Genomic DNA, 22,462 nt, shown 5'->3' on the forward strand with positions numbered 1-22,462 from the left:
TCTGGAAATATATTCCTTATTTATAGTGTCATGTAGACAAAACATTCTAAATATGAAAGTCTAGCAAACAGGATATTACAGAGACTATCCTCATATCCCCCACAGAGATGTAAAAGAAAATGCATTTGAACATGGTGATGTTATTTGTGATGCATTCATTAAAACTTACAGAAGAACTTAAAGATAACCTAATTCCAAAAATGAATGTTGGAAGTGTGTTTTGTTTGGGGAGACCAAAGGAAGGGGGATAAAGTCAGACTGGTTAGAAAAAAAAAGAAAAAAAAAAAAGATAAAATTAATGGACTATTTCTGATGGACAACAATGGGACAATATTTTGGATGTCAGAGAATAAGCAATGAAAGGAAAAATGTCAGAAATCAGAAAATGGAAATAGCAAAGGTAGTAATAATAATTTTAGTTGTACAGGCTGTAAGATAACCAGTTCCCAAAGAGGCTGAAGAAAAACAACTACATGGATTTAAAAAGAGTTTAATTAGAAAAGGAAGTTTATAAACCTGCCAGTAGCTTTATTGGTTTAAGCAACAGGGGATAGCTCTTGAAGAATTCTATGATAAGATCATGAGCCATGATGAGCTTATTTGACAGCAAGACATACACAGAGCAATTTCATAGATGACTTACAGTGTGGAAAGAAAGGATAAGACTTGGAGTACATAAAAAAAAATGATATTGGTAGATTCATTGGAGCAGATACCCACACTGAAGAGCACACAGGACCCCATGCTGGAGCAGCTGAATATTTCCTTAAGGAATTTTGGGTGGTGGAGAGCCCACAGCTCTAAAAAGGGGAAAAGTGTGGAGGTAGGAGCAGCAGAGAGGAGCTCTTATGGACTGAACACAACTTCTACACTGCTCAGGGAAAGGGTACAGGGTAAAATTGAGCCTTGAAAAAAACAGAATGAGGAGTGGGGGAAAGATGTTGTTTTAATGTTGACTTTGTTTCTCAATACCCAAATCTATTTTAATTGGCAATAGATTAAATTAATTTTCCCCAAATTCCCTTTCAGTTTGATTGATACGTGTTTTGGTTTCTGCTCTTCTCTGTTTGCACGTTGGCATGCAAAAACTAAATCTTGCATTTATCATCGCCTCTAAATAAGCAGTTAGTTTGAGTACAGTCATGAAACACACGTTTTGAGGTGGGTTCTCAACCCAGCAGTAGAGCAAGTCACTGATGACAGTTACTTGAAGTGCACAAAGTATTTTAAATTCTGAATTTAGCACACTTAAGTGTGTAAAGGTTTGCATGTAACCGAATGATTACTAAAACTATTGCAAGTTCCTACTCTTTGTAGTGATTAAACAAAAATGTCTACTTCTGTAATGTTTGGAAAATTTAGTCTCAGAAGAAATGACAAAGCTAATTCCAGAAGACTTATATGGTAATATTCTTTAGGGATGATTATTTTTATTGCTAGTTCATACTATCAACCATTTCAATGTATAAAGAATAGGTCTGTTATCACTGATTACAGTACTCACGGAACACTAGTACGCACAGCAATAATAGGCATATATAGGGAACTACTGTGTGTAAAATTCTTTAACTGCATTTCTCTTTAGCTAGGCATTTATGGTGATATATTTAACATACATATTTCCACATATTGTAAGTATCAGAGGTGCTTCAAATACTTAAAGGATTTACTACACTTCACTTTTTTATCTGGAAAATACATGACAAACATAATCACATGCCAGTAGTTCCCCATGGCACTTCAGAATTAAAAGATCATTCAAATGAGATTTCACTAGAGAAAGAAAGAAAAAAATATATAGTACGAAGGAGTAAACAGATACTTTACCCTAATTCATTTAGAAATCAAAAATAATGCTTTATACTCCAAAAGGTGAAACTTGCCTGTGGGAAAGTCATTGCTGCACTTTCTAAATAAAAAGCAATGTTACAAAAAAAAAAAAAAAGTAAAATTTTGGAACAGTCGGGGCTGTTCAAATAATGAACTTTGGCACCCACTTAGGCAGAGAAAATTTAAGCTCTTCAAAGCTTCACTTGTGCATAAACTAGACCAAAGTTGTCTGTCAACTGTCTTTGAAAAAAAGTACTTTCAATTCCTATTTTTCTTTTTGTTCTGCCATTTGATTTTCCCCTCCTACTCTCAGGGTTCTGACAATTTTTGCTGGCACCTTTCAGACAGCAAATCAGGGTGTAACCTACAGAGAGATGGCTGGAGGAAATATTTAACTTTAAAGTTCAACTGTTGTCATGTGTAGAGCTTAGTGCTGCCTTGTTATTCCTGATATAATTTTAAAGTGTAAAAGGATATATTATATACAAAATTCATTTTTAACAGAGATATTGAAGGTTACTCACACTTGCTACATTTACGCACCTAACTTGAATTAGACTAGTCAGACAGATACCTCCTGCTACCGGATGATTCTGAGGTGCTTACTTCACGGTTTTTAATTGTTCTGGAATACTTTTGCTAACCTTCCAGTATTTCACATAAATCAGCTGTCTAGATAACTGTTTCTTTAATGTATATTGCAATAAACTCTATTCCAATTGCCACCTATTTTAGCAACTACTCTAAACACTTAGGCAACTAAGTTTTAGCAAGCTAAGATTAAGTAAGCAGGCTTTCACCCTTTCAGAGCTTTTATTTTGCTGTTAGTACAATGACCAAACTTAAAATAATGTTTTTAAGTTATATATTTGTGCTTATCTTCTCTAAATATGTTCCAGCAACTCATTCTTGTAGTTAGGGGCCCAAAACTGAGCACAGTACTCAAGGTGCAGTCCCACCAATGCAAGGGGATAATCACTTCCATAGTCGTTCTATTTTTACAGATATTTTATTTTATAGATATTTTTAAACTAGTATTAAAACAAACAAACAAAAAACAACAAAAAAGCACTACTCATTTTTTTCCTTTAAATGACTGTATCTAAATGAATACTTATGTTGATATCATTAATGTACTCAACTATTTTTGCATTTCTGAAACAAAAATCTGTAATGTTTTGAGACGTATTTCAAATTAACAGTTCAGTCATTTAAAAGTAAATACAATCCTAATTAAATTACTAATAAACACAGTAAATTATGGCATTAATTAATCTATACTGTCATGAATAAAGTGCATCAAGAAAACATGTTTATATTGGCCTGAGTATCTCATCTATGATGTAATGTGAATAAAAGCTCATGTTAAACTGCATTTATTTTAAATGGGAAAATTAATATTAAGATGAACACCATAGATTTTTTTTTTTTCTTGGCACAACTTAACACTTCAAGAAACAGCCAGCTAGGAAATATATGAAATTTGTCTTATATTTGACATGAAATCAAGTCTTGGAATACTTTGTGCAAAGCTGAAGACAACTATTGGTCTCCAGAAAAATACTGGTAGGAGCTAAGCAGACAAATGTCCAGTCCAATTCTCCAAATATAGACAGAATTAAATATTCAATAAAATACATCAACCATCTTCCCAGTGTATTTTTTTGTGTCAAATAGTTAAATGATTTGTTTGCACAATATATTGCACAATCAAAGTCTCAATGGTACTCTCAAACTTCAATACAAACCCTCTTAATGAAATATTATGATTTCAAGAATCCTAAAAGTATGGCAAATTCTGTTGATGAACATTTATATGTTGCTATTTACTGAAATTTTGTATTCATACACTTCTCTCTCAGTTAAGAAAGAAGAAACCTTGGCAATTGTTTTTCCAGTAAACTTTGGAGAAGCATACTTAACAGACATTGACTCAAAAAGCAATCACTAGATAAAATATCATGAATCCACAGGTAAATTAAAATGAAAAAGAACCCCATCTTCTTTTTCTATATTTTTATTTTTATATTAATGGGAATTTGTGACTCCTCAAGGTCTAAGGAAAGGTTTTACCAAGCACATTTTTCCTCTGTGTAATTGACTTAAAACTAACAATGTCCATCCTTATTCTAATACTTGATAATAAGCAGTTTCATGGACACAATCCATCTGGAAAGTGGCAAAATGAACTGTAAGACATTAAATTGTCTTCTGGATGTTCTGTACCCCCTCTTCAAAGGCATTACAAGGAAACTTCATTAATGTACCATTTTTAAAGTGTATTTGTTCAGTCCAAATTATGGATAGTGTTATCAAATATTTGTGCTTCTCATGCTACTTGATGCTCTTCTCAGAACTGCAGGAGATCATAAGCCTGCATTATCTCTGAAAACGGAAACTTCTGTCCATAGTGCTGAAAATAGCAGCTTGAAAATCTAGCCCCTAAAGTTGCTTTTTTAAAGACGTGAAATAAAATTTAAAAACAAAACAAAACATAAATGCATTAACTGAAAAGCTAAATGAATTAAAATCCCATTACAGTAAAAAAAAAAAATAAAAAAAAATACATATATATATATATTTGTGGATGCTTGGAGTCAATAACATTGCATGAATCAAGTTCTTTAGGATTTGTTCCATCAAAGACTTGAGACTTTTGCCTTGAATAGGGTTAGGCAAACAGAATCTGTCTTTTTCCAGGCAGAACTCACATTGGCTTGAATTTTGTCAGAGATTTTTGTCAGAATAAGGATTTCAGAATTTAACTCAGTGAGTTTCAAATTATCTCTAGTACTTCATAAAATGTTAAGTGAGAGTAACATTTTCATCACGAGTAAGTACTCAAAGTTCCCATCATCAAATCCAAAATGAGAAACGCTCCAATGAATTGCAACAAGAGGATTTCTATAGGAAGTGTTTTCAGTTACTTTAAAATACAAGTTATTATGATTAATATATAATAATATATATATATAAAATTGTTTTTATATTTCTTCAAACTGACATTATCTTTTTAGTTCCAGACAAAGCTAAGAAAACAATCTGCTAGTGAATACTTTATCTATTTTTTCTCATTTTTCTAATTTTTATCTGTTTGAATACTTTATCTCTTCTTTTTCAAGATTTTTCATTAAAGTCAAAATCAACAGTCAAAATCAAACTGTCTCATATTTTTTGGATGAATTTATCTCATTAATATACCTTAGAATATTTATATATTTTTTAAAGTTTTCCTCAATTCATTACTATTTCTTGGAATTCAATATTTCACATTTTAAAAATGTGAAGAACATCTGAAGAACTAAGAACATTGAAAAAGTAGTTTCAAGCAGGAACAATGGAAATTGTTTTACAGAGTGGGTAATTATTGGCCTATTTTGATTTTATTTTTATAATGCACACTTGAAGATTTCAGGAAAAGTGAAACAGGAAGTGTTACTCTTCAATGTCAGTTATATTAAGGAAGCACCTAGAAACCATAACAGATATACAAGTACGATCACTCTAAGACACATCTGTACTGAAAAGTCACTTCACTAAATACAAGAGATGGAGTCAGGAACGAAGAAGCAGAGAATAGTAAAACCATTGTCAAGGGTTACATAGCACACTAGTGTAAGTGAGCAATGAAGTCTCTGTATTTCCTATCCTCTTTTGAGGTTGCCTTCCTTTTGGAACTACATTGCCAACTAATTACTAGATCAGCATTCTATACTGCCAGGTTTACAACTTTTCTGTGGAGAAGAGTACATGGGTATGAATTAATGAATACCCATAAACCAAGGATAAGAATATAAGAAACATCTCTATCACTATTTAAGAGTCGGGAAATGAAAGCTTTAGGACCTTAACTCTCTGTGACAGTACCACTAGAAATATACCGGTGCAAAACCCGCATTAATAAGGAAGAGAAGACCCAGAGTGTCCAGATGATTTGCAGATGACATGGGAAATCTAGAGCAAAACATTTACCTTGGGTTGCTTAACTCCCAACCCTACTTGTTAACCAGAGAATGTTTCTTCTTCCCTATACTAAATGTGATAAATGTGCACAATTAAGACTAAAACCCTCATTTATACCTTTCATTCATTCTTGGCATATAACATTTCCAGTTAAAAACAAGTTTTGGAATACAGTGTAATTTTCCGTATCTGGAAATCATTTCAATTTATGCATTAAATATTTCTTAGATTATATACTTTATATTAAAAAAATATTTATATTAATATTTATATTAAAATATAAATAAAATATTTATATTAAAAAATATTTACCTCCTTTTGGGTTAAAGTAGATTAAATATTGACATGTACATAACTTCTCTATATAGAAATAGTTCTTGAATGCTATGCTAATCATGTTTTAAATTCTCAATAAATTGTTTTAGTAATTTGTATCGGATAAATATTTTCAAAACAATTATAACTATATTTCTTAATATAAAGCATTTCAAATCCTCTGAATTGTTTGAAACTTTACCTTGGAGCTTTTTTTTGTGTGTGTGTGTGTGTGTGTGTGTGTTTGTTTGATTGATTGATTGATTATTTTTTTTTCAGGCATAATAAGAATAAAAAGGGTCAAAGAACCAGAGAAAATGAATAGAGAAACCTAAATATAACAAGAACCTGTTCTAGTTAGGCTTTCCGAGACTAGTTTTGGAGCAATATGAATTTACAGAAATAAACTACAAAGTTTGTTTTCATAGCAGGGAGTATAATTTATTCTGAAATAGATTCATATATAGATTTTTCCATTCTGCTTGAAACTCTGCTTGTTTGTTTTGAACAAGCAGGAAGAATGGTATGTGAAATGGCAGCCTGACATCTAACAGAACACTTGAAAAGTAACTCTGTAGCCATTATCTAGCTCAGCTGGCCCATTGAGCTGAGAAGATGGAGAACATGAGTTGAACATTTCATAATAGAACGAATTTGCTATAAATTGAAGTAGTATTTTAGGGACAGGGGTTTACTTGCCAAATTTCAACACAGTAAAAAATGAAGCCATTCACTGCACTTGTTAAAAATGGGATGTTTTGATTCCTGGAAGCAGCATCTACAACATTGTTTTGAAATAAGGGGCACAGACACATTGATAGGATAAATGTTCATTAAGATAGTTGGATGTGTTTCGTGAATATATAACACAGATGTACATGCAGAGAATGTTGTTAAAATGGCTGCAAATTTATGTAAGTTACCGTCTAAAAATAGTCTAAATTTGGCCTCTAACAAATATTAATAAGGATAAAATATATTAAACACTTTGAGAAATATTAACACTTTTAGAAATATTAACACTTTTCTTTTTTCTCTTTCTTTTTAAATCTGTCTAGTATGATCTACCTCCTTTGGGCCAAAATATAAGGAAAAAAATATATATATATCCTATATATCTCCTTTCTACCATGTCAGCTGTCTCTTTCATTGCAAACTTCATCTTCTTAAGACTTTTATTCAAAACTACACTCATGCTACCTGTAAAGCTAGGACAAAACACCCATGGAACTCTCTGCTTATTACCATTCCTTTTTCTAGGTATTGGTATTGTTATATATTAGGAGACATGATAATCTCAACTGGCAGCTAAGTGGGGAGGAAGAGGAAAGGTACAATAAATAAGGAGACAAAATCTGCCATTTCAGGCACTCCATATTTTGATAAAGGGTCACAAGCAAAAATCTAGAACCATCCTGAATAGCTTGAATGGTAATAATACACCATGTTAATTCTGTGCATTCCATTTTATACAGATCATGTCTACAAAGTGGCATTCTGGCATAATCCATACTAGATAGAATTAATTGCAAGTGGAGACATTATATCACTGTTGGTACATGTAGATTTTTGCCCTTAAAGAGAGGTAAATTTGGACTATTTTCTATACATCTAGAAGTAACTAAGAAACATTATTATTATTTAAAACATAAAAAAAAAACAACACCTTGCTATGTAAACTTTGCTGCTTTTCAGAGATAAACATGAACATACTCTTTATGTGGTAAAAATAAAACTTGTATTTTTTAGAGGAAATGTCTTCTCAAAGGACTGAAAAATAGTGTTTGAAAATTCCAGACACTGTCATTGTGGCATGGAATAATAGGCAGATATTTTATAATTAAAGGGATGTTTTTTTTCCTTTTTTTTTTTTTAATTGTGAAATTTATACATATACACATTGCTAAGCAATTTCTTTCAGCCTGTAAAATAGGAGGAATCTTCACTCATGAACATTTGAAAGCTTCTGATAAAATATTGCAACATACAACATCTCCACAGCAGGTGACATGTTTGGACACATGGCAATATCAATTGCAAACAGTACAATCCTTGAGCTTTTCCAAAGTATCCATTCACTCATTCATAGTCTAAATATACAACTCAGAAGATGAAGAACTATTTCACTGGAATGTTTTTCACTAGTTTCATGTTGGCATAGCAGATGTTAAATCCAGCTACATAACAGCAGATGTGTCCTCATGTACACAAGAGAAACTGCTAACATGCCTTCCGTTTTTTTGTTTGTTTGTTTGTTTTTCATTCTTTCTTTCTTTTTGCCTTCCTTTTGAAAGTTTTGCCTTTCTTTTGAGAAGGAACAGAACATTTCCATTTTTAATGGCCTCAGAGAACCACTGACATAAGTTACTTAGCAGGAAAAAAGTCATGTTTCACAAGTGACCACTATAGGACGTCATTTAAGTTGGTCAAACTCACCGTACTTTGTGCTGATGTGCATGAAGAATGATTGATTTTCTGAATATTTTCTAATTATTGTTAGTAGTAGTACAAATACACAGGATAAGATATTTGTGTGGTATGTGTATCTTCACTGAAAGCAAACCCCAAGGATTGAAAAGTTCACCCATTTTCTTGTGTATCCAGGGGAATGGTAATTCTTCTGGATTTTTTCCCGTATTCATCATCATTCTGCAGATTATTTCATTTAGACATGTAATTACCTCAACATGTTCTATGTAGCCTTCATACAAGAAATTGAGCTTATGCTCTACAGTAAAAATATTACATTTAATTTTTAACGAAATATAAATATTGCACAGTAATGACAAAATGATACAGCCTAAATTTATATGTGAATTGTTCCAGTCAATATAGTGTGCCTGAGTACACTTCTGGATCAAAGTTTAAAAAACATGATTTATATTATATATTCAGAGAAAGCGAGAAGGAGGGATTTCTTATGGCAATTTAAATTTAGTCTAGAGTTTTAAATAGGGTTTAAGCAAAGAGATATTCATCACCCAATAAAAAACAATGAAATTAGAGACCATACCACAGAAGTTATCCAAATTGCAATACTTTTTGAATACATTTCTTTCGTTCTGTATGACTTTCTTTACCTGGACAAACTAAAATTGAAACTCTGATTTTGCTGAAATCATTAGTTTCAGGGGGTTTAGGATTTCACTTTCACTTATTAACCTATACATGGGTAGTCCCAAAGGTCTGACTGTGTATGTGTATTTGGGGTGAATTTACTGCTGCTCTTTGTAATGATCATGTAAGAAGTATCTACTAGATGCTGTCTTATGTGCAGTCTTAGAGACATAACATAAGTGGCTGTAAGATGAGGAAATGCTATACGAAAAGATTCAAAAGCATAAAGAATATAATTCCTTGGGGAAATATAGAAACAGTATTATGTAGAATAGTAGAATATTATTATTTAAAAACAGAAAGACATATGATGTTTTGACTAAATGGAGCCAATTCAACTTCATATATATTACATAATAGTCTTTCCTTCCTTGTGTATTTATTTATATTTACACATACCTCATTCATATCAACCACTGAAGAAAAATTCTGTGTAAGGAAATAAGGAATAAGTCTTTTATACAAATAGGAATGAATGGAATTGTTCCTTTCCCAAACATGCCTAGTTCACCAATTTACCCTTCTATTTGTGTAATAGATCACATAACTTTTTCTACATAAACAATAAGAAAGAGCAGGAAAATATCACAAATAGGAATGAATATAACAGCAAAAAGAAACAATCCTATATTATATTTTAAAATCATTGCATTATCAAGAAAACTGCACATTTTGAAAATGCTGCCATTCTACAAGGAGGTCAGGAGCCTATGTTTACTGTTACAATGACCAAGTTTTTCCTGAATACAGGCTTGTATGCACTGTGAATCACATATGAAAATCCTTGCTTTGTTCTACTTTTTTTCCAAAACATTGAGTTTTCCCTGTTGATAGATATAATTACTCTCTAGCTTAATTTTCTTTAAAAAGATAGAAAATTTTGTTCCTTTTGATGAAGGAACTAAGTGCTATAATAACCAATTCAGGTAAAATAGAAATGTAAATTCTGGTCTTGGCAGGTAAATGAAAGCAGGAAGGTGATTTTCCACCCTCTTGTTTTTAGAAAACAAATATTTATTATTTTCAGGTCTACCTATACAATCTTCTATCAGCTTGGGTGTCCCACAGCTCAGAAAAAACGATTTTCAGTACACCTTTAAACACTTATCAATGCAATATTGAAGGTTCAGAGATAGCATTGCAAAGATTGCCGGTAATTTTAAGAGCAACAGGCACCATGAATAGGCAGCAAATCATTATTTTCAAAAGGTCATTCAACACAATTGAGCTCTGCTATCTTACATCAAAACACATACAGGATGCTATTGCTAAGAATGCTAGATGACATTCAAAGCAAGGGCTTGCTATAAAGGGAGGATGAAGGTTATTTTCAGTAACTTGCCATTTATTTCCATCAGTGATGAGCTGCACAGTACCATAGGAATGCCCTGCTTCTTGGTTTAAGCTGGAAAGATCAGCCTTGTCAAATCTGATTCTGGAAAGGTATCTGAAAATAAAGTAAATACAAGTGTCACTAAATTTATTGCAGAACCATATTTCATTTCAATAGAGTTTTCGAAGTTGATGTTTCTTGATGGGAATTAGACATGCGTTACTATCCTTTATTAACTGATTTAGCGTAGCCCCTATAACTTCAATTTAAGATTTGTATTTCAGTACATGAAGCTGCGCAGAACAGTTCTGTATATCTCCCAAAGTCTCCAGCCAGATCCAAGACAAAATAAAAGAGACAAAAGAAGAGAAAAAGAAGGCAATATGAACACAACATATTTGCATAGGCTATTAACTTCCACAGTTCATCATTTTCGGTTAGATCTTATTTCATTTTTTATAAAAATAATAAATACAGCGTGAATTTCAGATGTCTGCACTGCTTCATTTTCTGATATTTGAATTTAGCATAAATGGTTATAGGGAAGTTGAGGCTGGATTTTAGAGAGAAACATTCAGTGGTTTGATCATGGAAGTAATGCAATAAATAAAAAATAGGATGGAAGAATACAGAAAGAAAAAAAGAAAAAAAAAAAAAGCAAACACAACAACATCCAGAAGAGTGGGTGAGTAGGTGAAGGATGACCTCTCCAACAGAACAAAGAACAAAACAGCGAAAGAAAAAGAAGCATACTATCTACTGATTTTTGTGGAGACAGCTGACACAAGTCTCCCAGGTCTGTTGTTTGCAACAATACATTCTTATCAAGAAAGCCTGAAATATTTCTTGAAGAATAATTATGATCAGAGAACTTGAACAACATTTTAAGAGTACTGGCATGAGGCAAAAAGGAGGAGTGGACATAATGCATGTCTACTAGGAGAGACGAAAAGAAAAATAGGGTGAGAGTATAAATTCACACCACTTGTATACTGTTCTGGCAAGATTCTGTGTCATAGTAAAACATAAGCAGGAAAGAAGATGCTTAAAACATTTAATGCTGGCAGCTGCTATATTTACTTCTGCCTTACACATGCAACAATTTTTCTCCAATAGCTAATGTACAGGGTGCAATGCACCTAAAACAATCCATGTGAAATCCTCTATCACTTAGAGGAGTGCTACAGTGAGCTCTGTGACACTGAAGGATTGAATTTGTTTTCAAATGCCTCACAGTGTTACAAGCATGGAACCAAACAAAGGGATAGGAAAATATTATTTTGTGTCAAATTCAACACAATATGATTTAGCTGTGTGCCTGGAAGTAACAGTGTTCTATACTTTGAAATCTAGATTTCAACAGCCATGAATGCCGGTGAATAGACGTAATCTTGAGAACTGTTTATTCACACAGCTCTGTTCTGAATCACAAAAATCAAGACTGCTGCTGTAAGAGGCTGCTAAGAAATACTGAAAATTCATAAAGTAACCTGTCTTAGATAGGTTCCATTCCCAACCCACCACACACCCACCCTCTCCCAAGAAAAATCTCTTGCTTTTAGAAACCATAGTTTTCCAAACCTACATGAAAAATTCCCTTTAAACCTATAAATGATTATAAATCCATTCTGGACATAAAATTTTTAATATTGAGCTTTTAATAATTTTTGTCACCAGTAACATCACACACTATTTATTAATAAAGAAATTAATTGTTAATACACAAAAGTATTAACAACCTAATTCAGGACCTCTATACTAAATTCTAATTATGGACTTCCATGTCAGCATACTTATACTAGAATAGTCTTGTTCTCTGTACTGTGCAATATTTTAGAAGACTGCTGATGAAAAATAATTGGCATTTTACTCCTGCTGAACAGGAGCAGAAAACACTTGGGTGCTTAGTACCAGGACCCTGGGAGCACCTTGAGGAACCAGTGGCACACCAGCTGCCCCCCAGCTGCCCTGCTGCCTAGGAAGGGCGGTGGGACGGGCCCTCCTGCTCCTGGGAGTCTCCAGCCTCACTGCACCCTGACACTGTCTTAGACTGTGCACAGAGCAACCAAATGGTGAGGACCAGTGTCCCTGTTTGCTGTTTGTTAGCCAGATCAGCATGGACAGGAAAAAAAAAAATTGAATATGCTATGGATAATTGGCTGCCACAGTTTTGGGTATACTCTGGAGTATAACTACATTGAAACAACTGAACCTGATATGGTGTCCCAGTATATAATACAGCCAAAAAGTTTTATTCCTTTCAGAGGTATTACATTGGCTTTTCCCAGCGAGGTGAATTCAACATAGATCTCTGTGGAATTTGTTTGCACTGATAAACATTCCTCTATTTCTTACTAGCTATTTTTGAGTCATCCAAGAGAAATAAAATCCTTGTATTCACTTGATTTTTATTTCTGTATTAAACTGGTCTAATCAGGAGTAGCAACCATTATATATATATATATATAGATATATACACATATATATGAGGATCTAATATTAAATCTATTCCAGAATGTGCAGATATGTAGACCCGGATGTACTTACACCCTCAATGACACTCCTTCAGTGTCCTATAAACAGGAACACTGAACAACGTAAGGAAAATTGTTATTTTCCTGGTATGGTTTTCTACTGATGGCTAATGTTGAATGTATTTAAACTAGATGTTAACAAAGTAGATAGAAAACTTGCAATTAAATAAACAATAAAGTTTCATGTCAAGAGGAGAAGAGGAAAACATAATAAAACCCGAGAGGTTTCTTTTTGTCTCTAACCACAAATACTAGACTAGATCAAAATTGAAAGGACAAAAACCAGTTGCTCTAGGCATGCGATTACTAACGAAGTCTTGAAATCTAGAGCTGATTACATTTCTATAGGTCACTCAATCTGTCCCCTTGTCAGTGCATGCTAATTCTCTAAAGCATATTTCCTCATGCTCTATTTTATCTTCTTATACAAAAGTCAAGGTAACAGGTCTCTAAATTAATTTGTAGAAACTTTTAACAGTTTAATAAAATACATGGTAAGATCCCACTACAAATATGTAAAGATACTGGTCAACCTCTTTCATTCTTTCAGAAGTGGTGCCATTTAGAGGCTCCTGAACAAGTATTAATGCATCCTAGTGCACAGCAGCACTGGTCAGAGTGTAGCATACCCTTTGAATCATAGCGTAGAATTAACACTATGCCTTAAAATAGAGTGAGGAAAAAAAAAAGACAAATTAATTTAGTATTTAGTTTTAATGACCTATAAAGAGCTTGGCTTAGGCTGACTTCTGGAAAAAAAATAACATATTGGGAGAGAATAAAGTATATGAGCACCACTAACTTATTTTTTCTGGATCATTTGCGCTATTCCTTTGTATGAGTTACTGTTAACCCCTTGGAGTCATTCTGAACAATATACTGCACAATACAGAGTGCATTGTATCTCACCAGTTTATGATTTTTTATTGCTGTAATGTTTTTCTATGACTTTGAAATGTATTAAATATGATAAACAATGCAGTTCATTCATGTAGCACTGTGAACGTTTAAGCTTCTGATGTGTGGCATAGGTAACTTCCAGTTCAGCTTCTTTGACAGCATTACATTTGAAACCCAGTTTGAACCTGATCTGAACCCACATTTAAGTTAATTGTTGTTATTCATGTGTCTTAATAAGCTTTTGGCTATGTTTTAATGAAGCTTGGGAAAGCTTGTCAGCATAGAGCCAAAATCTGCAAATGTTTGGTCAGACTAATTATGTCTTGCCCTGAAACAGAATGAACAATCATCCATTAAAGAGTAGAAGAAAAATGTGTAATCAGCGGGTTTTCTCTTCAAGCTACTACTATTTATGAGCTATTTATCACAGTAGTGAATAGAGGTTAATCCTTTATTTGCACAAACAGAGGCTTACACTCAGAAGTCATTGTGTGGTAGGAGACTGATCTCCACAGAACACACCCACTTAATATTAAATGCTGTTACTTAGGGTATGCAAGCGGATTAACATCTAGAACTTTCAACTTGGAGGAGGTACATCATAGCCTTAGTCAAGTTGCATGAAAATCCTTACAAAGAAGCAAGAGATCTACATTTAGCTTTTATTTTAGCACTTTAAAAAATTTGAATATTAAATATTTTCGAAGTGTGCAAAGTAAGTGTATGTGTTTTCAAACACCGTATTATTTTATTATTGTGCCTCTACAACTACAAAGAAGATCCAAGAGGAAGCCCCCATACCAGAATAGCTGCTGTGTTAGATGCAGAGCTACCATACAAAACCACAAAATTACTGACTAATATTTCAAAGCAAATATCCCTTTCATTTGCCATGATTTTTAACTGACATCCAATTGGGTTTATAGTTGTGTTTCAATAATAAAAGGATATATATAATTACTAAGACAGACAGACAAATAGGGTAGACTTTTCAAATTATTAACCCTGTTCCAATTGAAATTATTGCTGAGTTATCACTGAATTCTAGGCTATATATTTGAAAATGTAGCCCTCCATGGTGAAATTTCTTGTACAATGTGGGTGATGATGTCAGCTTTATACCCATCAAAATAGAGGCCTGAGTAGCCAATCACTACAGATTCATAGCAAGCCTTGGTTTAAAATTATCAGTGTTTCCATCTCTCCCAAAAATAAATACCAAACATATTCAATTTTATAGTCTGAAAAGAAAAACTAAGCTGAGCAGGTAAGTTTTGGAAAATGAAAAGATAACATGAAGAACACTGCAACCATTTATTTTTTATTTATTCCTTCGATTTGTTCTCAAAATCATGGAATCATAGAATGGCTTGGGTTAGAAGCAACCTTAAAGATCACCTAGTTCCAGCCCCCTGCCATGGCCAGGGACGCCATCCACTAGATCAGGTTGCCCAGGGCCCAACCTGGCCCTGAACATCTCCAGGGATGGGGCATCCACAGCTTCTCTGGACAACCCATGCCACAGCCTCACCACCACAGCAGTAAAGAATTTCCTCCTAACATGTAATCTAAATCTCCCTTCTTTCAGTTTAAAACCATTCCCCCATCTGACCATGTAAAAAGTCACACTCCTTTTTTTGTAAGTCCCTGTTAGGTTTCAATGAACATTCACAATGTGGACTCCCCAGAGCTCATCTCCAGGCTGAACATCCCCAGCTCTCTCAGCATATCTTCATAGGAGAGGTGCTCCAGCCCTCTGATCATATTTGTAGCTCTCCATTGGACCCACTCTAACATGTTACATCTTTCTTGTGCTGGTGGCCCCAGACCTGGATGCAGCACTCCAAGTGGGGCCTCACAAGGACAGAGCAGAGGGGGACTATCACCTCCCTCAGGCTGCTGGCCACATCTCCGTTGATGCAGCCCAGGATGCAGTTGGCCTTCTGGGCTGCAAGCGCACACTGTTGGCTCATGGCAAGCTTTTCATCCACCAGAACCCTCAGGTCCTTTTCTGCATCTGTCTTTCAATGGCATTTTGATCCTTCAAAGCACATTTGTACATAATGTCATTCCTTTTTGAACTCTTCTATCTGCTCTATTCAGAAATATATATATATATATATACACATATATTTATTTCTTCCATTGACAGAGGCAAAATCTAGAAGCAGGCAATTTTTTTTTTTTTTTTCTTTTTCTCCATGTTCTTGCTTGAGTTCAGAAGTAGACACATTTGATTAAATAAATGTGAAAATTACTAACATGCAGAACTATGAAGCTACACTGTCTGAATAGATATAAATTCATAAATTAATTTCAAATCTTTAATAAGAGCCACCTTCTTGTGATTAATACTGTCAAGGAATCTTCACCAAAATGGTAGTCAATGTGAAGTCCTAGAAGAGCATTTGGCAACTGGAACTATGTAGAACATGATTACAGCTAGATTGTATTTTTTGTTTTAGAATAAACAAATAAACGAAACCCCTGGATATATCAAGTTTAACAAAATCTGTGGAATCTATCATTATATAGGAAGAAAAGTTGTGCTTTACCTCAGTAAACCCTGTTTTAAGAAGGTCTAGTTCAGGACTATAACCCTCTACAATGTCTAAAGACAAGGAACTGCATTTAATAAAGAAATTGAGAATACCTTACATTTACACAGAAAGAAATTTTTAAACTGATTTATTTGAAGTAATAAATCAAGCACTTCAAATAAGATTTTAATTAAAAATTTTCCTCTTGGTTATATTGGGATAACAAATGACATAAATTAATCCTGCTCTATGCTTTCATAGACTAGCCACTGATTTAATGAACTGTTTTGAATGTTTCTTTGTCCAATGCAAATAAATATTTATTCTCCACCTTTCATTCAATATTTGAGCTGGAACAATATGTTTTTTCTCGAGGTCATATATTTGAGTAGTTTAATTTAAGAAATACAAATCATGAAAGTAATGAGTTTATATGGCAACTGATCCTTTTTAGCTTTCTGTTGTTTCAAATAGATTTTTTTTTGTAATTTTTTCGAAGCTTCATACAGCACCACCATTCTCTTTCCAAATGACTTTTAAAGGATTCCTTATGCTTTTTGATTTGTTAGTTACAAAAACTCACAGCAAATTAATCTGAGAAGTAAACAGGAGAGTAGTGCTGAAAGCACTAGAGAAGAAATTAGAATATCCATAACTGTAAAATGTATTTAACCCCGACTCTGCTGCTGGCTCTGGTGAGTCAGTCTCTAAGGGGCTTAACTTCCTGTCTCTTTTTCCTTTTATTTTCCTTTTTTGTCCATTTATTCAATGTAAAATAAGGAATAATATGTAATTCAAATGAACACAACAAGATAACTCCACTATGATGATCTTTCTAATAATATACTGTAAGCATAGAGTTGACGAGAATCATGTCTACACAAAAACTTTTTATGAATTATATCTTTGAAGGAACAAGAATGCCAACAACAATTGTCATGCAAGAATTAAGCAGGGAAGAAACAGGAGATCTGCAGGGGAAAGTCTGGAACTTGGGAAATAATGAAAGTGGGGCAAATCAAGGAGGGCAAAATGGAGACTTGGCTCTCTTCTTAAGCGTATGAAGTATCTCTGGCTGTTGCCAGTTTTGTTCTTTGGAAATTATTATTAAGTGGAAGAGGCATTGAGATCTGACACCTAGCATTATTATTTTTATTTTGTTTATATATATACACTTTTTTTTAATGTCAGGGATCTAAATTACTTCATATACAATTCTTGTCATGAATAAAAGGGAAGACAAAAGCCTGCTCTGAAGTTTTTTATTCATTCTTGGATTTATTCATTCATGAGCTGACATCTGTTTATCATAAAGCATCCTGACAACCTTACTGTGAGAAAAGCATTCTGTGAAACCTTACAGAGAGTCCATGACTGAGGGAAGCTTTTCAGTTTTCACTGTCATCTCAGGTTTTCAGCTCATTTCTGTTAACATCCATAGAAGAGGTAAAAATTCTGCTGTGATCACGTTTTGTGAAATGGTCTGGAACCACACAGCTATTTCATATGTATTAAAATTAATCTAATTTCATTTTTAGTCTGTTCCACCAAAACTTAAAAGCAATTCATATGTTTTAAAATAAGTATTTTCTCTGTCATTACCCAAACTGAAATCTATTTTCAGTTTCTAAAACCATTTCATGATAAATTTCTAAAGAAATAGGACATGTGTGGCACACTCAATTCATCTTTCACGTAGCTATTGCAGAATCATAAACCTAGTCGCCATAATCTAGAAATCTATCTAGAAAATTCTATACCATAAAAATAACAGAGAATGGCATAACTGCATTTTTCCTATTATTTTACCATGCCCTGTCATATCTGCATCTTTATTAATGGATGCCAGAAAAATACAAATTTATTATTTGTTCTGAACTTGGTGAAACAACCAAGTTATGAGTCAAAGCAAACAGCATAATTATGCAAGTATTTGGAATTTGAAAAATATTTGGCTATGTTTCACAAAACATATCCAATACCACATCCGTCATGGGTATAGAAATAAATTTGGTTCAAATATGTAATCTGTATTGTAGTTTTTGTTTGTTTGTTTGTTTGTTTTTTAATTCAGCAAAATGGATTTTATACTTTTTGCAAATAGGGTTAATCTTTGGAGACAGAAGACACTTTTACATTTATTGTCACCACTGAGCATATAACTAATAATGAAGAAAAAAATGTACTAAAACTAAAACACAGACTTTTTAATAGGCATTTGTATGATATTTGGAAGTCTATACATTTTCTCCAGTGGCTATCTTACAGAAGATAAATAAGTGCAATACAATAATGGAGAATAAATGGAGGCAGCAAGAGTTCAAGACTAATAACTTGTAAGGAAAACTCTTTAACTCAGTAAGAATTTCATATTCAGAAGTAGGAATAAAAGTTTCTGTTTGGAGCCTTAATTTCTTCCTGCTGCAGCCACATCAGTCCTTTGGTTTGGCCAAAGATGACAGTTAGAAGATGTTTTTCTCAGGAAAATCTCTGTTACTTACTAACTGATAGTGCGGTTCCCAGCATAAATAGGAAGGGGAAGAATAGGAAGGGTGCCTGGAGGTATGCTTGCAACATACATGTGTAAGTAGCTTTAGTAGAGTAACTAACAAAAAAATAGCAAAATGACATTTTTTTTGGTTTTATCTGTAAATATTTTCTTCATTAGAAAAAGATTCCACCTTCTATTTCAAGGTGGTAAACATCAATATTAACAAATCTATCATAACTGTTAGACCACCAAATTTACAACATATATCTGCCATGACCCTATGAATTGAATAGTTGACAGGAGGGCTTGCATAAATAGAAAAAATATACCTGTTTTACAAGGTGTAGTGTAGACTTTTGCCAGGTCATTGTACTGGATCCCAACAAGCAGTATTTGACCTTAACAAACTGCTCCACATTTTATGTTCTTGATATGCCTGGAAATATTCTGGGCTAGGAATCTAGGGCTCTCATTCTAAACTCTGCTATGTTTTTCTCTTACTCAAGGACTAGCAGCATGCACCTAAACTCTCCAGACTCTTTAATATACACTGTTTTGCAACTATTCTCAAGTTTTTCAGTTTTAAGTTTTGTCTGCTCAGTATCACATGACTGGAGAAAGATGAAAAAAAAAAAGAACTCCCCCCCCCCCCAAAAAAAAAAATCAGTTATAATGTCAGATTCTAAAATTGCTTATTTTTTATGATATATATATACCCTTGTATTGTCAAAATAACAAGCTTCGCAGTAATGGTCCTGCTTCAATGTCACTATTTTTCTTGAGCATTAAATGGGCACAAGTCAGACACATGAACTTTCTCTTGTAGCTCAGGAGTTGTCTACAAATTAAACTTCTTTTCTTTCTGCTCTGTAGAAAATTATGTTAGCTATTTTTCAGGTAAGTTGAGTTTATCCTTACTACAAATGCATACTCTTTTGTTTATTGGCACAACTCCTTTACTGTTATATGAGCTTCACTAATCCTCCCTATTTCTATAATTTTCCTAGTTGAATAAGTGCACCTTCCGCTCTGTCTTCTGAATTAGATCATATACTAGTCCCCAGACTTCAATCCCTATATTGAGGTATGAGGACATTCACTGGGCCAGACATTTCCACTCCAATAACCTAGTATTTCATTACTGTTGTCTGCCTTAGTGCCTGACCTCTGAGAGATGGATGTCCGACACATCTTCTGTGAACAGAGGCACCCATTGGTATGATGGTTTAATATAAATGTCAGGGCCTGGGTGAATCGATAGACTTCAACAGCCTTCTCCCTGGAGCCTTCCCTGACCCTTGCCCATGGGCCTAGGAGTCCCATTTCAGCTCAGCCTGAGGCCATCAGTCCCTGCCCAAACTAGTCGTAGCAGTGCCAGCCTCCAGCCCTCTTTCTGGATTACCTGGATTTCCTGGAATTAATCTGGGCCTGGTTTGTGACCTTGTATTTGCCTGCTGGTCACTGTACTGTCAGTAAGACCTGTTGCTGTCAGCATCCTGCTCTGCTTGCCGGGCTTTGTGCTGTGGGATTGCACCTGGAGATAAGGATTATTGCTGGGCTGGCCAGGGCACCACATTTGACTCCCTGTTCCTCATGCTTTCTGATGGTTAGATCAGGCTGTTTCAATCCCGTAGCTAAACAGCATGGATTCTGGCCCTTGACAACGCAGGGGATTGTTCTCATAGCTTCCCATGAGCTGAGTGATATAGGCCTGCCCCAAGGCTTCCCCACAGTGCTGACCCCTAACCTGATTTCCTCTGTGGCGACCTGAACCCCTTCATCCAGCCGAGAGGCCTCTCAGGGGCAGCCCAGATCTTCCACTTGGCCTTGGAAGCTCTTCAGTGGTGATCTGAGACCCTGCACACCCCTTTATCTAATAACTGCTCCCTGGCAATACCTGCCTGGGTGAGCCCCATAGTGTCCAGGGACTGATCCTTTGTGACTCCAACCCATACCGCTCTACAGGCCCCTCAAGTAGCCTCACAGGGGCTCCTGCCCTGGCCTGGGAGCCAGCACACCGCCAGCTACAACCAGTGTTTCATAGCCAAGTGTCTGCACACCCAGGGCTGTGTAAGATGTGAGGACAAGCCCTGATGAAAGGAGAAGCTGCTGTCACGGCCTCAGGTGCATCCCCCTCTGGGGGGTTTGTCTGGGGGGCCCAGGGCCAGCACAGCCAAGTGCAGTCCCCTCATGCAGTGGCCTTGGAGTGCAACTCCCCGGCAGCACTGAGAGGAAGCTGGACCAGGGCCGGCCCCATCCTGCAGGAGCTACTTTGGGCTCAGGCTCCAGTGCTGGGCCCTACCTCAACTCCAGCTGGGCCTCAGCTGAACCTTTTTTTTTCCACTGACACTAGTCTGCTTTGCACCCTCACTGGGGGCAGTGGGACCATCACCATGCCCCTTTGGGGACCCCCCCGTTATTCCTGGCAGTCCGTTGCTTAAGGAGCAGTTGGCCTGTGCTGCCTACAATTTCAGTATAATAATCTCAAAAGTAGAGTAAGAATGTATATAATTTGAACAGATGACTTACTCAAATAACCAAACCTTTTCATTTTCACTGTACCTTTTGATCTTCTACATACCAATCTTACTCTAGAAAAAGGGTGCTGTAATTCAGGATTACATTTCCCTGATCCTCAAAGTTTTGGTGTTTTATCAAATGCTTCTTTTGTTTTACAGAGACAGGATCCCTAGAACAGCAGGTTTTCACCCATTTTTTTTTATTTTTTTTTTCTTGAAAGATAATGACATGGCTTGTCAAGCCAATAAGGACTGTGACTTCTGTTTTTTAGTCTGAAGAGTTCAAATTTTGTTCAGATTTTCTTTTGCTCCTAAAAGCTGAAATACTAATCAGTGCACCAGTATTGCCCATGATGATGATATTAAATATTTTTTAAGAAATAAGGTTAAATCATCTTTCTTTGTTATGCCTTATTCCAGTCTTGAATTTCAGCAACATGTAGATTTGTCTTGAGTCTGTAACAGTTCTCAGTTTTTAATATGAAATAAATAAGCCAATACTCCTAGCCAGCAATTTTGGGACAGGAGTTATGTCTGAAATCTAGAACATAACCCAAATTTTGCACCTAACTTGTCTGATATTGTCAGGTATGTAATCAACCAGCTGACACACTGTTGTATCACAGGTGAAAGATGCCAAATAAAAAATAAAAATCTTGCTTTAGGAAACTTACTACTGAAAGGCCTTATAAGCGTACGTGCTTCCAAAAGAAACATTAAAATGTTTCTTTAACATTAAATGTTAAAAGTGTTTATGGCATACTCTATAGAATTAGTTAGTTACATGTGGAGGTCACAGTAATAGGTATCCTCACAAGAAGAGGTGAACATTTTGAAGATTTCCAGGACTGAGCCATTTATACATTAAATAAGAAGAATTTCTTTAAAATGAAACAGCACAGAAGATACCACTGAGGTGG

General features: G+C 34.8%; 1 protein-coding gene across 15 annotated transcripts in view; it reads right to left on the reverse strand.

Annotated features, from left to right (window-relative positions):
* Nucleotides 1–22,462, reverse strand: part of LOC308196095 (uncharacterized protein) — a 434,993-nt gene that overhangs the window by 234,200 nt on the left and 178,331 nt on the right. For 14 of the 15 annotated variants that reach the window (XR_013952069.1, XR_013952071.1, XR_013952072.1 and 11 more), the window contains exon 2: nucleotides 10,568–10,672. The exons of the other annotated variant lie outside the window; for it this stretch is intronic. Coding sequence is in view for 1 of the 14 variants with exons in the window: in XM_080594630.1 (XP_080450756.1) it covers nucleotides 10,568–10,570 (3 nt within the window). In the remaining 13 variants the exon portion in view is untranslated. The remainder of the gene's footprint in view (nucleotides 1–10,567; nucleotides 10,673–22,462) is intronic. 15 annotated transcript variants of the gene reach the window in all.

Source organism: Anser brachyrhynchus (assembly GCF_964034855.1).
Source record: "Anser brachyrhynchus genome assembly, chromosome: 5".
Lineage (NCBI taxonomy): Eukaryota > Metazoa > Chordata > Aves > Anseriformes > Anatidae > Anser > Anser brachyrhynchus.